The sequence below is a fragment of the Somniosus microcephalus genome, unplaced genomic scaffold (genome assembly GCF_052327205.1).
Source record: "Somniosus microcephalus isolate GS21.2 unplaced genomic scaffold, FLI_Smic_1.0 unresolved_chr3, whole genome shotgun sequence".
NCBI classification, from domain to species: Eukaryota; Metazoa; Chordata; class Chondrichthyes; order Squaliformes; family Somniosidae; genus Somniosus; species Somniosus microcephalus.
Genome location: NW_028225181.1, coordinates 68,417,913 through 68,433,809, shown reverse-complemented (window position 1 = coordinate 68,433,809; position 15,897 = coordinate 68,417,913). Strand labels below are relative to the sequence as shown.

The window sequence follows — 15,897 nt, the reverse complement described above, 5'->3', positions numbered from 1 at the left end:
CAGGTTCACCACTCTCTGGGTGAAGAAATTCCTCCTCATTTCAGTCCTAAATGGCTTACCCCTTATCCTTAGACTATGATCCCTGGTTCTGGACTCCCCGGCCATCAGAAACATCCTTCCTGCATCTAGTCTGTCCAGACCTGACAGAATTTTATAGGTTTCAATGAGATCCCCTCTCAATCTTCTAAACTCCAGTGAGTATAAGCCCAATCGACACAATCTCTCCTCATACGTCATTCCTGCCATCCCAGGTATCAGCCTGGTGAATCTTCGCTGCACTCCCTCCATGGCATAAACGTCCTTCCTCAGGTAAGGTGACCAAAACTGCACACAATACTCAAGGTGCGGTCTCACCAAGGCCCTGTACAACTGTAGCAAGACATCCTTGTTCCTGTACTCGAACCCTCTTACTACGAAAGCCAACATACCATTTGCCTTCTTAACCGCCTGCTGCACCTGCATGCTTACCTTCAGCGACTGGTGCACAAGGACACCCAGGTCTTTTTGCACTTCCCCTTCTCCCAATCTATTGCCATTCAAATAATAATCTGCCTTCCTGTTTTTGCCACCAAAGTGGATAACCTCACATTTATCCACATTATAGTGCATTTGCCATGTTTCTGCCCAATCACCCAATCTGTCCAAATCGTACTGGAGTTTCCCGACATCCTCCTCGCAGCTTACCCTCCCGCCCAGCTTTGTGTCGTCTGCAAATTTGGAGATATTACATCCAATTCCCTCGTCCAGATCATTAATATATATTGTGAACAGCTGGGGTCCTAGGACCGATCCTTGCGGTACCCCACGAGTCACTGCCTGCCACTCGGAAAACGACCCATTTATTCCAACTCTTTGCTTTCTGCCCGCCAACCAGTTCTCTATCCAAGTCAATACCTTGCCCCCAATCCCATGTGCCTTAATTTTGCACGCTAATCTCTTATGTGGGACCTTATCGAAAGCCTTCTGAAAGTCCAAATACACCACATCTACTGGTTGTCCCTTATCTATTTTACCAGTTACATCCTCAAAAAATTCCAGTAGATTAGTCAAGCATGATTTACCTTTTGTAAATCCATGTTGACTTTGTCCGATCCTGTCGCTGCTTTCCAAGTGCTCTGCTATTATGTCTTTTATAATAGACTCTAGCATTTTCCCCACCAGCGATGTCAGGCTTACTGGTTTATAATTCCCCGCTTTTTCTCTACCACCTTTTTTGAATAGTGGGGTAACATTAGCTACCCGCCAATCCATGGGTACTGTTCCAGAGTCTATCGCATTCTGGAAGATGATCAGTAATGCATCTACTATCTCTAGGGCCACTTCCTTAAGTACCCTGGGATGTAGACCATCAGGCCCTGGGGATTTATTGGCCTTCCATCCCATCAATTTTCCTAACACCATTTTCCTACAAATACTGATTTCTTTCAGTTCCTCTCTTTCATCAGTCCCTATGCAGATGCAGGGAGGATGTTTCCCCTGGCTGGGGAGTCTAGAACCAGGGGTCACAGTCTCAGAATAAGGGGTCGGCCATTTAGGACGGAGGTGAGAAATGTCTTCACTAGAGGGTTGTGAAACTTTGGAATTCTGTACCCCAGAGGGCTAAGGAGGCTCCGTCGTTGAGTATATTCAAGACAGAGAAATAGATTTTTTAATATTAAGGGCATCAGGGGATAGCTCAGGAAAGTGGAGATGAGGTGGTGGAGCAGGCTCGAAGGGCCAAATGGCCGACTCCTGTTCCTGTTTCTTATGTTCTTATCTGTGCCTACTCCTGCCACGCCCCTCATTGTCAAATCTCGCAGTGAGGTTTACCAGAATTTTTACATTTCACAGACCTCTTGTCGATTGAATGGGTGGCTATTAAAAGAGCCTTTTTTCTTTGGTTCAGATCCATAATTTTAATTTAATCTTTTCAACCGCCGAATCCATAGAGTGTCTGCCCCTGGTGTTTCAGCGCATACACCACGTCCAGGGCAGTGACCGTCCTGCGCTTCGCGTGTTCCGTGTAGGTGACCGAGTCTCTGATGATGTTCTCCAGGGAGACCTTCAGCACACCCCGGGTCTCTTCGTAGATGAGACCAGAGATACGCTTGACGCCGCCTCGCCGAGCCAGGCGGTGGATGGCGGGCTTGGTGATGCCCTGGATGTTGTCACGAAGGACTTTGCTGTGCCGCTTGACTCCGCCTTTCCCCAGCCCCTTACCCCCTTTCCCTCTGCCGGTCATAACTGAAACTTAATCTATTGCAAAAGAAACAACCCCAGTAATTGAATTGGGAATAAGAGTTTTCGGCGCCGCACACTCCTTTTATACAATGCTGGCGGACATGGTTGGAAACCCATAAATGGGCGGAGTCAGGATGAAAATGAGGACTCCCGGTTCCTTCTCAAGTAGCCGATATTGAACTGCACCCGTGGGGGAGATAAGCAAAATACTGCGAATGCTGTCAAACCTGAAATAAAAACAGAAACTGCACGGAATATACGCAGCAGGTTGGGCAGCACCTGTGGAGAGAGAGAGAGAGAAATAGAATCGATCTTCCTTGTGCCAGACCTTGTTTTGGACACAGTTTTGTCTCCTTCAGCTGTGCTTTATTGAAGTCCTTCCCAGTTTTTATCTCCCATTACATGTTTCGGTCCTTCCAGCAGATGACTTTTCCATTGTACCACTGCTAACCCCCTCCCCTCCGCCTTTGTGGGGTGTTTCCAGTTCACCCGGGTTTTCACAAGTTAACAGGGGTGGAGGGTGGGGGTGGGGAGATGCCTTCAGTTAGATGCAACCTGGATGAAGGCAGCCTAGACACCTCTTTCACAGAGTGTTGTAATCACTGATAAGCACAAAGGTTTAATCTAATAATGACTGGGAGATGGCTACTCTCCGAGTCCTCCTGACCCTCAGACTTGAGCACCTACCAGCAATCAGTGAAATCCCAATTGTGATCTGAGGTGAAACCTTTGCTTTAGAAAGTAGCTCCAGGGGTTTCAGAATGCAAGGGCCACTGTATGTGTGTTGTTCATCAGAAGCTTTACCAGCACAAAAATTAATCAGAAGAGCAAATGACAGAATAAACAGCCACTTGCCAATATACAGACAAGACTACTAGGAATCATTCCTAATGGAAATGTTACTCCATCTCCCCATATTTCCAATTGCATGTGATTACTATGGTTTACAATACTAATCAATCTTTGCTAGATAGGAAGGTCTATGGATGCAACATTAATATTTTCTGGTCTATTTCTCAGTAATTGTTTTCCATTGTTTCCCCAAACCTCTCCGTCTCTCGACCTCTCTTTCCTCCTTTAAGACACTCCTAAAACCTCCCTCTTTGACCAAGCTTTTGGTCATCCACCCTCATCTCTCCTTATGTGGCTCGCTGTTAAATTTTGCTTGATAATCACTCCTGTGAAGCGCCTTGGGATGTTTTACTACATTGTTGTTGTTTTGTGCACCTCTTAAGTTAATATGCAGCATATTCCTTTCTTTCCTGTGAAATTGGAAGTGGTAGAGAACCAGGAGCCAAAGTAGGCCGACAAGAGCAGGGCTGATTTGTGAGCGGGACCTGGTGCGGGATAGGATACGGGCAGCAGAGTCTTGGATAAGCTGAAGTTTGCTGAGGATGAAGGAAGGGAGGCTGCCCAGGAGAGCATTGGAATAGCCGTGCCTGGGGGGCGACAAAGGCATGGATGCAACTTTCAGCAGCAAATGGTCTGAGGCAGGGGCGGAGGCAGGCGATGCCACAGGGGTGGAAGTAGGTGATATTCGTGATGGAGAGTAAGGGGAGAAACCCAGGGGGTAGATTTTCACCTTAGTGCTCAGGTGTAAAACGGATGTTGCGGATCGGCCGCCCGTTAAATAAACCGCCCGATTTTCGTTCCGATGAATTAATGTAGTGAAAATTGGATGACTTCTATAACAGGAAGCCTCACCAGATTCAACCCCCAGACTGAGCCTTATGACATTTATGAACTAACAAAGCAGGTTCACTCCTAAGTTAGAAATTTCTTCCAAATCCATGGGAATCTTGAATTTATTTGTATTGTTTTGAAAGCCTCTTGCATTAATATACAACATTCATTTTCTTTTAAATTGGAGGTGTTAGGGAGCCAGGAGCCAAAGTAGGTCAGCAAGGGCAGGGGTGATTTGTGCGAGGGACCTGCTTTCAGCTGTGGCTCACTGGGTAGCACCCTTGCCTCTTGAATCAGAAGGTTGTGGGCTCAGAGTCCCCACTCCAGAAACATCAGCACAAAATCTAGGCTGACACTCCAGTGCACTGCTGAGGGAGTGCTGCACTGTCGGAGGTGCAGTCTTTCAGATGAGACGTTAAACCGAGGCCCTGTCTGCTCTCTCGGGTGGATGTAAATAGATCCCAAGGGGGACGATTTCGAACAAGAGCAGGAGAGTTATCCCCGGTGTCCTGGCCAATATTTATCCCTCAATCAACATAACAAAAACAGATTACCTGGTCTTTATCACATTGCCCATTTGTGGGAGCTTGCTGTGCGCAAATTGGCTGCTGCATTTCCTACACTGCAACAGTACCTACACTTCAAAAGTATTTCATTAGCTGCAAAGAGTTTTGGGACATCCTGAGGTCATGAAAGGCGCTATACAAATGCAAGTCTTTCTTTACTTAATCACATGTTTTTTTTAACTTGTCACAAACAAGGCTTTTCGTTAGGCCTGTTATACCGAGCACTCAACCATTCCGTCCAGGGAGATCAAGGCTGCCGTGCACCTTCAGCCTGGGGAGAACTGGACAAACAGGCCAGGTTGCTTTCTTCAGTGCCTAGGTGTATTGCTTGGCAGGGCAAAAGCTCCAATTGCAGAATTGGAACAAAAAGCATATCCTTCCATTGTACTGGTTTGTGACCAAATTTTAACCTGGTCTTATGTAGTCATGAAAATCTATAATGAATCTAAAAATGCAAAATTGGACAATTTCCCCAGTCTCCTTTACGTTCTAAACTTTGGTGATTTTAGCAAAGATGGCTATAAAACAGGATAGAAGTTAATGGACGTTTCATGGACTGGCAGAAAATGGGAAGTGGTGTCCTACAGGGACCACCGTTGTTCACCTTATAGATATATATATATAAATGATTTAGACTCAGAAATCGGAGATCTAGAGTCGAAATTTGCTGATTGGCATATAGGAACAGGAGGCGGCCATTCAGCCCCTCGAGCCTGTTCCACCATTCAATGAGATCATGGCTGATCTGTATCTCAACCCCCTCTACCAACCTTGTTCCCGTGACCCTTAATAACTTTGCCTAACAAAAATCGATCAATTTGATACCAAATTGGGGTGAGGTTGGGGGGGGGGGGTAGAGCTAATAATGTGGGGAGCTGCACCAAAACACAGGAAGATATAAACAGGCTTGCAGAATGGGCAGAAAAATGGCAAATGAAATTCACTGTAGCTAAGTGTGAGGTGGTTCATTTTGGTAAGTGGAATAAGGAGGCCACTTATTCCTGGGAATACAGATACAGTACATAAATTGCTAACCGAAGTAACACACCTTGATAAGGTCATAAAGAGTACAAATAAATTACTGAGGTTCATTGCTGGAGAAATTGAATAAAAAAGCAGAGATGCCAATTTATATAGAACCTTGGTTAGACCACCACTGGAGTACTGTGCACTGTTCTTGTATCCATATTACAAAAAGGATACTGAAGCATTGGGAAAACTGCAGGAAAGACTTACAAGAATGTTTTCAGTATTGAGAGCACGGGAACTATCAGCAGGCTGGGGTTCTTTTCTCCGGAGAAGTGATGACTACGAGGAGACCCGATCAAGGTCTTTCAAATTAGGAAGGGGTTCTATGGGGTGGATGTGGAGAAATTGTTTCCACTTGTGGGTCCAGAACAAGTGGGCTTAAACATAAGAGAGCCACTAACAGATCAAATAAGGAATTCAGGAGGATTATTTTGACACAGAGAGTGGTGAGAATGTGGAACTGGCTGCCACATGGAATGGTTGAAGCAGAGAGCACCGGTGCATTTAAGGTGAGGCTTGATGCATACATGAGGGAGAAGGGACTAAAGAAGGAAAGACTTGCATTTATATAGCACCTTTCATGACCACCGGACATCTCAAAGCACTTTACAGCCAATTAAGTACTTTTGGAGTGTCGTCACTGTTGTAATGTGGCAGCCAATTTGCCTACAGCAAGCTCCCACAAACAGCAACGTGATAATGACCAGATAATCTGTTTTTGTTATGATGGCTGAGGGATATGCATTGGCCAGGACACCAGAGAGAACTTCCCCTGCTCTGCTTCGAAATAGTGCCATGGGATCTTTTACATCCACCTAAGAGGGCAGACGGGACCTTGGTTTTAACGTCTCATCTGAAAGACGGCACCTCCGACAGTGCCGCACTCCCTCAGCACTGCAAGCCTAGTTTTATGTGCTCAAGTCTCTGGAGTGGGACTATGAACCCACAACCTTCTGACTCAGAGGCGAGTGTGCTGCCCACTGAGCCACAGCTGACACTGTAGTACAGTGCAGAATAGAGGGCTAGTGTGGGAAGGGGCAATTCAAGTGGTAGGAGGTTTGTGTGCAGTATAAACATTGGCATCGAGCAGTTGGGCCAAATGGTCTGTTTCTGTGCTGTAGATTCTATATTGACCATTGAACCAGATCTCGGTCTCTGCCTCTGGTCTTAGTATGGCCTCAGTTGTCCACCGATATAAAAGTCCTTTTGCATTAATAACAAAACAAATTGTTGCTGGAAAAAGAAACAAAGAAAGACTTGCATTACTACTACTTTGGTCTGATGGGTAAAGCTTATGATGGGATGTCTAGTTTGGCCGTCCATCCGATGGCCTCCTGAGATGCCGAGCAGAGAAATGAGGTGCCTCCCACAACAGATCTTTAGTGGGCATGTGTGATGTGTTCCATGGTCTGGGACTCATGGCCACAGTCGCACATCGGGTCGTCCCTCATCTTCCACTTGTGGAGCGGCTGGCCGCAGCGTCCATGTCCTGTGCGGATTGGGTTCAGCGCTCTCCGCTGTCTTTGAGCGAGGTCAAAGCCAGGGGCCTCTGCTGTTGAGTCAGCGATGAGGTGTCGGTTCTTTATGTTGCATGCATCCCACGAATCTGTCCATCTGGATAGTGGGTCGTTACCAGCTGCATCAAAAGTGGCTGCTGTTTCCCAGAATGGCCGGTGCAACTTTCAGCGCCTTCGTGGTGGGTTTATCCAGTCTTTGTGAATGGGAAGGTCAACGTTGCTCATGATTTCTTCCATCTCATGGAGCACGGTGGCATCGTGGTGAATGGCAGGTGGGGCAATGTGGGACTGCACCGGGAGCAAGTTCAGTTGGAGTGGACTTAAGCATCCCTGACACCGTCCTCAGCACCTTTCACCACCTCAGGATGTCTCAAAGCGCTGTACAGCCAATGAAGTATTTTGAAGTGCAGTCGCTGTTGTAATGTAGGAAACACGATTTTCACATGACTGCATATAGTGATATTTCAAGCACCAGGCAGAATGGAGATGATTTAGAAATACCTGCATCAATCATGCCTGGAGAGCACACAGCTGTAAATGACTGGGATTAATTTTAAGCATATCATTTCTATTATGGAACTATCCTCCACTCACGGCATTTCATTGGAGAAATAAACACACTATTATCGGGAGACTTTGCTGTAGTTTCGGTCATGAGTTATGTTTCCTGTAGTTTGTTAAATAGACTTTGTTTGCTGTATGCTGAGTAATAGGCTGTTTAATTCTGTTGTGACGTGTTTTAAAATATGGTTCAATCTTTTTTTATTATTCATTCATGGGATGTGGGCGTCACTGATAAGGCCGGCATTTATTGCCCATCCCTAATTGCCCTTGAGCTGCCTTCTTGAACTGTGACGTGATGATAATCTCGTTGAATGTCAAGGGGAGGTGGCTAGACTCTCTCTTGTTGGAAATGGTCATTGCCTGAAACTTGTGAGTTGCGAATGTTACTAGCCACTTATCAGCCGAAGCCTGAATGCTGTCCAGGTTTCACTGCATGCGGGCAAGGACTGCTTCATTGCCTGAGGAGTAATTGGTGTAAGACAAGCCCGAATTCAAAGTTTGAAGAGCGCAACCAGATCGGATGCACCCGCACAGGGAGGGGGAGGGGGGTATTGAAAGTCTGAAGAATGCAACCAAATTTGATGCACCTGCCCATTGAGGGGAGGTGGGTGTTGGGCTGTAGGTTTGAAGAATGCAGTCCCATTGCATGTCAAGGGGAGGTGGCTAGGCTCTCTCTCTTGTTGGAGCTGGTCATTGTCTGGCACTTGTCAATTATCAGCCCAATCCTGAATGTTGTCCAGGTCTTGCTGCAGGCGGGCAGGGACTGCTTCGTTATCTGAGGAGTAATCGGTGTACTCTTCTGATTGGGTACTTAAACAAAATGTCTGTAAATTAATACAACTTTAAATAAAACTTAACAAATTAAATTAAAATTTGGTTGTCCGGGTTGATGATGCACTCCAGTCCCCCCGATGCCCACCGGTCGCGGAAGTACTCAAGCGTGCCGGCGGACACCGCGTGCTCCATCTCCAGGGGGAGTAATCGGTGTACTCTTTTGTTTGGACCAGAATCAAATTTGACTGTAAATTAAACAAACTTCAAATGAAACTTAAACAAATCAAATTAAAATTGTGTTGTCCGGGTTGATGATGCACTCCAGTCCCCGCGGTGCCCACCAGTCGCGGAAATACTCAAGCATGCCGGCGGACACCGCGTGCTCCATCTCCAGGGGGAGTCATCAGTGTACTCTTTTTGATTGGACCAAAAGACAAATTATCTGTAAATTAATCAAACTTTAAATAAACCATAACAAATCAAATTAAAATGTGGTTGTCCAAATTGATAATGCACTCCAGTCCCCGCGGCGCCCACCGGTCGCGGAATGCCTCAAGCGTGCCAGCAGACACCGCGTGCTCCATCTCCAGGGGGAGTAATCGGTGTAAGGCAAGCCTGAATTCAAAGTTTAGTTCGCATGGTTAATGTCATGGATGCACCTGCCTCGGGGAGTTGACGGTTTGAAGAATTCAACCAAATTGGATGCACCCGCCTCGGGAGAGGAAGGGGTTCTGGGTTTGAGGAATGCAACAAAATGGGATGCACCCGCCTCGGGAGAGGAAGGGGTTCTGGGTTTGAGGAATGCAACAAAATGGGATGCACCCACCTCGGGAGAGGGAGGGGTTGAAGGTTTGAAGAATGCAACCAAATCTTTTCACGCTCGCACTCACACAGAAAGAGTCGCAGGCGGCGCTCGGCCACGCGCCGGATCCCGGTGGAGGAGTTGCCTCTGGACGGTCCGCCTTGAGCTTACAAAAGGCGCGGCCGCCGCCGCCGATCGGCAGCTGGACTCGGCGCGGTGAGGAGCGCGGAGCAGCCGGAGGAGGGGGGGAGGCGCTGAGCGGAGCAGCTGGACTCGGCGCGGTGAGGAGCGCGGAGCAGCCGGAGGAGGGGGGGAGGCGCTGAGTGAGCGAAAAAATAAAATGGTTTTGGGCGACCAGACCAAAGGCCCGGCCCGAGGCCGCAAGGCCAGGACGAGGAGGAGCCCAGCCCAAGGCGCGGCCGGCGGGCGGGCCCACGGTGTCGGGCCACATCCTGCAGGCGGTGGCCTGTCGCTGGCCGCCGTCAAGCAGGCGCTGTCGGCCGCCGGCTACGACATGCCGCGCATCAACTGGTGGGTGAAGCAGGCGGTGCGGAGCCTGGTGACCGAGGCCTCGCTGGTGCGGCCGGCCGGCAAGAACAAGCCCAGGGGGCGGAGGAGGAAGGAGGCCGGGGGGCGGCGATCCTGCTGCTGCTGCCGCCGAAGAAAGGCCGAGAAGAGGGCGGGCGGGGTCCGCCAGGGGGCGAGGCCCGCCGGGCGACCCGGGAGCCGTCGGGGGCCCCAGGTCCCCTCCAGGGGCAGGAAGCCCGGGAGCTGCCGAGACCAGAAGGCGGCAGCAGCCCCACGGGCGGCGGCCAAGACTGAAAACCCAAAACAGAAATACTACCCGTGTGAACCAAAACAACAGGCTCTTTTCAGAGCCACCACACCCTTCAGATGAAAGAGGTTGTTCCAGAATTATACAATAAATATCTTTATTTTTAAATCATTGCTGCGGCCGATAAACCCGAGAATCTTCGAATGATCCTGGCGGTTGTCCTCCAGCTCTGGGGAGACTTTGCAACCAGCTGCAGTCGCCGTGAAGCATCTTGCAGACTAGAATGAGTTGGAGAAAAAATAGTCACAGAAATGATTGGTATTCATTGGATTAAGAGTTGGAATTGTGTTGGTGTTTCTGCTCCATACGATCATCCATGTCGCCCTACTTTACCTCATGTTTCCAGCGTATTCTGCAGTGAGTGTCTCACTTCCTGACTCCAAGCCTTTCCACCATCTACAAGGCACAAGTCAGGAGTGTGATGGAATACTCTCCAGTGTGGACCATCGACAAGATGCACTGCAGCAACTCGCCAAGGCTTCTTCGGCAGCACCTCCCAGACCCGCGACCTCTTCCACCTAGAAGTACAAGGGCGGCAGGCGCATGGGAACACCACCACCTCCAAGTTCCCCTCCAAGTCACACATCATCCTGACTTAGAAATATATCGGCCAATCCTTCATCGTTGCTGGGTCAAAATCCTGGAACGCCCTCCCTAACAGCACTGTGGGAGTACCTTCACCACACGGACTGCAGCGGTTCAAGGAGGCGGCTCACCACCTCCTTCTCAAGGGCGATTAGGGATGGGCAATATAAGCTGGCCTTGCCAGCGATGCCTACATCCCGAGAATCTTTTAAAATACCAAATAAATTGCCTCAGGTTTAGCATTTGTGTACTATGCCATAAGGGTTTTAGTAAATAACTAATATTGCAGTGGCCTTTCTTAAACAGAAGCGATTAAGCGCATATATTTTTTTCTTAGACAATCTCTTTTGTAGTTTCTGGGACCTGTCTAATTTGTATATTATGGGGAGTTCCAGAATTGTTGTGGCTCGAATGAATGTATTTCACATAAGACATTTACTGTGGACGTGTCACATGAGAGTATGAGATTTTTTTATATATATATATAGCTTCGGGATTTTGCTCCAGCAAATTAAGGTTTCCCCATTCCTTGCATGGCAGCGGCTGCTGACAAAAAAAACTTGATAGGTGACTGTGATTTGTGCAGACTGAACATGTGGTATGTCAAGGATCAGCCAATTGGAATAGATAATTTGGCATCCGTCATTAGGATAAAGCTGTGTATATAAAGGAGGGGTTGCGGGCTCCATTTCAATGTTGCTTTGTGTTTTTATTAACCAGTCGAGGTGGAGAAGGAATTGAAGGGCTTGCCATGCCGACTGCTGCTGCTGTTTCCACCAGTTCCACCACAGCTGGTGCCAAGGGCGCCGTCTCCAAGAAGGGCTCGAAGAAAACCACCATGAAAATGACCAGGAGAGGGGACAGGAAGCACAGGAGGAGCAGGAAGCAGAGTTACAGCATCTACATCTACAAGGTGCTGAAGCAGGTCCACCCCGACACCGGCATCTCCTCCAAGGCCATGAGTGTCATGAACTCGTTCCTCACCGACATCTTCGAGCGCATCGCCTGCGAGGCCTCCCGCCTGATCCATTACACCAAACACCAGACCATCTCCTCCCGGGAGATCCAGACCGCCGTCCGCCTCCTGCTGCACGGGGAACTGGCCAAGCACGCCGTCTCGGAGGGGACCAAGGCGGTCACCAAATACACCAGCTCCAAGTAGAGTCCCCCTCCCAAAATAAAACCTGCAATTAAATCACCAAACGGCTCTTTTAAGAGCCACTTCACAAAGTCTTAAAACGGAGCTATAAAACAAAACCGAGACCCCTGAACAAATACTTCTGTTAGGCTGTATGTTAATGCAATGAATTGCTAAATTAATCGTCCGGTTCATCCATCTACATGGGGTGCGTTCTATTTATGAAAGCTGTTTTAATTCGCATTTCTTACTTTTGAGTATAAGTCCCAGAAGAGATTGGGGAATTCACGGGGAAGGGGGCAATCGGCGCTCAATAACTCCGAGAACAAGGATTTCGGTTGAAACCAAGGCTCTTCCCTGCCAGTTGAAGAATTTACTCTTGATATTGAAACCCAGGAGTACAGCGAAGATCAATGTTGCCGGACCGCCAATATTGTGGAAAAAAGCGGGTAAAATAGGAGGTCGCTCAAGCATTAATGTTCAGTGACGCCACATTTCAGTTCAGGAAGACCTTTGTTTTGTAGAGGGAAGGGGAGAACTTGGAGACAAGATATCATTGAGACCGCGACTTGGAGTAGGAGATAAGACGGACACATTTCCCCAGATCAAGAAATCTGCACAACTCGCATTTACAAACGACATTTAAGGTCGAAACACGTCCCAAGACGTTTCACGGGGGAAAGAGATGAAGAGACGCTCAAGTCTTTACAGAGAGTTGAGCTAAAGATACATGAAAAAAACATAAGATTCAGAAGAACTTAATAATAATAATAATCAACTTTATTGTCATTGTTAGTGCACAAGTGCAGTACAATGAAATGTAGGCTTGCGGCTCCTGAGAGTGTACATTTAGATTAAGACATTTAACATTCAACATTCATTTGGCTTGTAATACATAAAAATAAACATAATAAAGTGCATTGGCAGATGTGCAGGCTTTAGAGTTTATTTGTGGAGTTCAGTAGGATGACAGCCCTGGGAAAGAAGCTGTTCCTAAATCTGTTCGTTCGGGTGCGAATGCATCTGTAGCGTCTCCCAGATGGCAGGAGGGCGAGCAGACTGTGGCTGGGGTGGGTAGTGTCTTTGATGATGGTCAGTGACCTCCGTAAAGAGTGAGAGAGAATGTCTCTGGGGATATATAATCGCTCTGAGGTGATACACGCTTTGGAAAGAAGGCGACTTTGTTTTGTGTTTTGTTGGCGGGCATTTTTCAGGAGATGAGACCTTTGGCTGTGCAGCGTCCGGTTCGCCTGGTTAAATAGCGCCGGCTGCTGGAAACTCTTCATCCCCCAACACACACTCAGATAGATAGAGAGAGAGAGAAGGTCCCAGCCCAAGCCATGGCCGACACTCTCCCTGCCAGGAACACCAGGAGGAAGACCAGGACTGCGCCCCCGGCCAGGAGACCCAGCACCACCGTGTCCCAGCAGATCCTGGAGGCGGTGGCGGCCACCAAGGAGTGCCGGGGACTCTCGGCTCTCAAGAAGGTCCTCTCGGGCCGCGGCTACGACGTGGCCAGAAACAACTGGCGGGTCCACCAGGCGGCCCGGAGCCTGGTGACCAAAGGCTCACTGCTGCAGCCCACCGGCACCGGTGCCTCGGGCTCCTTCAGGCTCAGCAAGAGGTGGGGCGACCGGGAGGAGGAGGAGAAACCCAAGAGGGAGCCCGCCGCCGCCGCCAGGGAGAGGAGGAGGAGGATGAAGCAAGGTGCGGTCAGGAAAGCGGCGCCCAGGAGCAGAGGCTCGCCCAGGAAGACCAAGAAACAGGGTGCCGCCAGGAAGGGGGTGAGAAGGGCCACCGCCCGCAAACCCAAGGGCAGGAAGGCGGCCAGGGCCGAAGGGAAAGGCAAACGCCAGCGTGCAAAGTCGAGCAAGCTGGCCAAACAACCGGAGCAGGAAGCGGTCCAAACCCCCGCTCAGGAGGAGACCTCCCTGTCGGAGAAAGAAAGCCAAGTTTGCTCAGAGCAAGAGGGCAGCTCCTGAAGGGGAGACCAATCAGAGGATGAATACCTTCAATATCAAACAGCTCTTTTCAGAGCCACAAAAAACATTCACAAAGAGCCGGACCGGAGGGTTGGGTGTGTGAAAAAAGGAACATTGCAATTGGCCCGATGGTATATGACCAAAATCATCCTTATTGAAAAATAGAAAACCAATTATATCCCCATTACAATACTGGAAATTATTAAAAATTCGATTGAGTTTTAATTCCTGAAGTATACCTTCCAGGAATAATATAATATACGAACCAATATTGGTTTTTAACTCCTATTTTAAAGGTGGTTAAATTGAGAGCAGCAGAGCTGTGATAGATTGTAGGGCGGGAGAATCGGAAGACCAGGAGTCCTCAGCCTGGAGTCACTTTCAACAGTCCTCAGCCAGCTCCGCAACGGCAGCTTTTGCCTCAAATTGTTCATTTTGTTATATTTCTCGTTTCAGCAATGAGACTATCTGAAAATTTATAAATGGTTGAAATCCAATCCTGCCGTGCAGCTGATGATTGTTGCTGCAAGTATTTATTGCAATGGGCATATCGTGAAACTACAAACGTCTTTATGAACTCCTGCGGTTGCGGCGATGCCTTCTAGATAGCATTTAAATTCTGTTAGTTATTGACACGATTTCGGTAGGTCAGTCGTCTTCGCCACTTGAATGTGTAAGAATCAACGTTGAAACAACAATAATGAGCTATTTTCGCTTCCATTGTGTGCTTCCGATACACTTTTAATAGCCGAGCTGTGATTGTCTTTGTCAAGACCACCAATTTACATTTTTATAACGTAAAAAAACGGATGGTATCACAGAATACAACCTCCAAAACGCTGGCGAAATTCCTACAAAACGTGGTACTAAAATTCAGGCACCATAAACCAGGTGGCCCTACTTATAAACAAATGGAATTTTAGAATGTGGTCTCCAATGTACTGGTGAAATGTTGGGGACTTCCCAACATCCCAGGTAATAGGATTTGGTCACCAAGAACCAGTGTGTGATTGTGCGGACCCAGATCGATGAGTAGCCCCACAACCTATCAGCAACATTCAACACAACGCTTGAGAATGGAAGTTGCAGGTGATCCTTTCAAATGTTTATTTTCAAAAGTACAGCTCCGCGACCATGGCCAAAATTAACAGAACCTATGCGGTAAAGGCCACAAAACAGCATCGACATCTAAATGACATGACCTGCTGCATCAACGCATTGAAATGAAAATGCTGCTTATTGCCTGCTGGATCTTCTTGGGCACGGCGGCCGCAGATCTAATGTGCATGATCTCTGCCCAAACTTGCGGTAGGCAGCCCTTTGATTATCGCTATTGATAGGATGTGGTCTTCTCAAACATCCGCTCTCCTGTGAATTCAAAACCCCTCGGGTGTTTACAAGCTCTCCCTTGCCACTACTTCAATTTATATAGTGCCTTTCAAATCCTCTGGACATCCCAAAACACCTGACAACCTAAGATTACTCTTCAATGAAGGAACAGCCAGACAATCTGTTTTAGGTGGTGTTGGCTGAGTTGTGAAATGTTGGTGACATAGGAACAGGAGTTGGCCATTCAGCCCTTCCAGTCTGCTCTGCCATTCAATTAGATCATGGCTGATCTGTACCTCAACTCCATGTACCCACCTTAGCTCCGTATCCCTTGATATCCTTACAAAGGTGGTTGGGACACGGAGACACCTTTTTCTTCTTCAATTGCTGCTACGGGACTTATATCCACCCGAACTGAAGATTTCACCTGAATGACTGTGTAAGGGTAAACCGGGAGAGCTTCTTCTCCCCTCTGGTATAAAGGGTCGACGTCCGCCTTATTCCCTATCAATCACTCAGAGTCCTGCGAGGCCTCCCGCCTGATCCATTACACCAAACGCCATGCCTGGAGGAGTCGGTGTTCCACGTATATATGGAGTGTGAGAGGTTGGAGCCCCTCTTTCATTACCTGAAGGGGCTGCTCCTCGATTTTTGGTTGCACTTCAGTCCCACGCTCTTGATCTACGGTCACCTGGTGCGGAGGGGAGCGGGCAGGTTGGAGGACCTCCTTGTAGGCCTGCTCCTGGGCCTGGCTAAAAAAGCCATCAATTGGTCCAGGCAGCGGGCGGTCGAGGGGGTCGTCCAGCCAGATTGCCTGCCTCTCTTCCGCGGCCATGTTCGCGCCCGGGTGGCCCTGGAGCTGGAGCACGCGGT

At 48.4% G+C, this 15,897-nt stretch overlaps 3 protein-coding genes across 3 annotated transcripts; 2 read left to right on the top strand and 1 right to left on the bottom strand.

The window, feature by feature from the left end:
• Positions 1-1,909: 1,909 nt before the first annotated feature.
• Positions 1,910-2,221, bottom strand: LOC147091879 (histone H4-like). Its single transcript, XM_085976576.1, has one exon. The coding sequence runs from the start codon at positions 2,219-2,221 to the stop codon at positions 1,910-1,912; it is 312 nt and encodes a 103-aa protein (XP_085832702.1).
• Positions 2,222-11,312: 9,091 nt separating this feature from the next.
• On the top strand, positions 11,313-11,813 carry LOC147091878 (histone H2B type 1-A-like). Its single transcript, XM_085976575.1, has one exon. It carries the CDS (start codon positions 11,327-11,329, stop codon positions 11,735-11,737), a length of 411 nt encoding a protein of 136 aa, XP_085832701.1. The 5' UTR covers positions 11,313-11,326; the 3' UTR covers positions 11,738-11,813.
• Positions 11,814-13,053: 1,240 nt separating this feature from the next.
• On the top strand, positions 13,054-13,695 carry LOC147091877 (uncharacterized). The gene has a single exon (XM_085976631.1). The coding sequence runs from the start codon at positions 13,054-13,056 to the stop codon at positions 13,693-13,695; it is 642 nt and encodes a 213-aa protein (XP_085832757.1).
• The last annotated feature ends 2,202 nt before the right edge of the window (positions 13,696-15,897 follow it).

What these genes read in the sequence shown, in the direction of transcription:
- LOC147091877 (XM_085976631.1), top strand. Translation starts at nt 13,054, where the DNA reads ATGGCCGACACTCTCCCTGCCAGGAACACCAGGAGGAAGACCAGGACT.
- LOC147091878 (XM_085976575.1), top strand. Translation starts at nt 11,327, where the DNA reads ATGCCGACTGCTGCTGCTGTTTCCACCAGTTCCACCACAGCTGGTGCC.
- LOC147091879 (XM_085976576.1), bottom strand. Translation starts at nt 2,221, where the DNA reads ATGACCGGCAGAGGGAAAGGGGGTAAGGGGCTGGGGAAAGGCGGAGTC.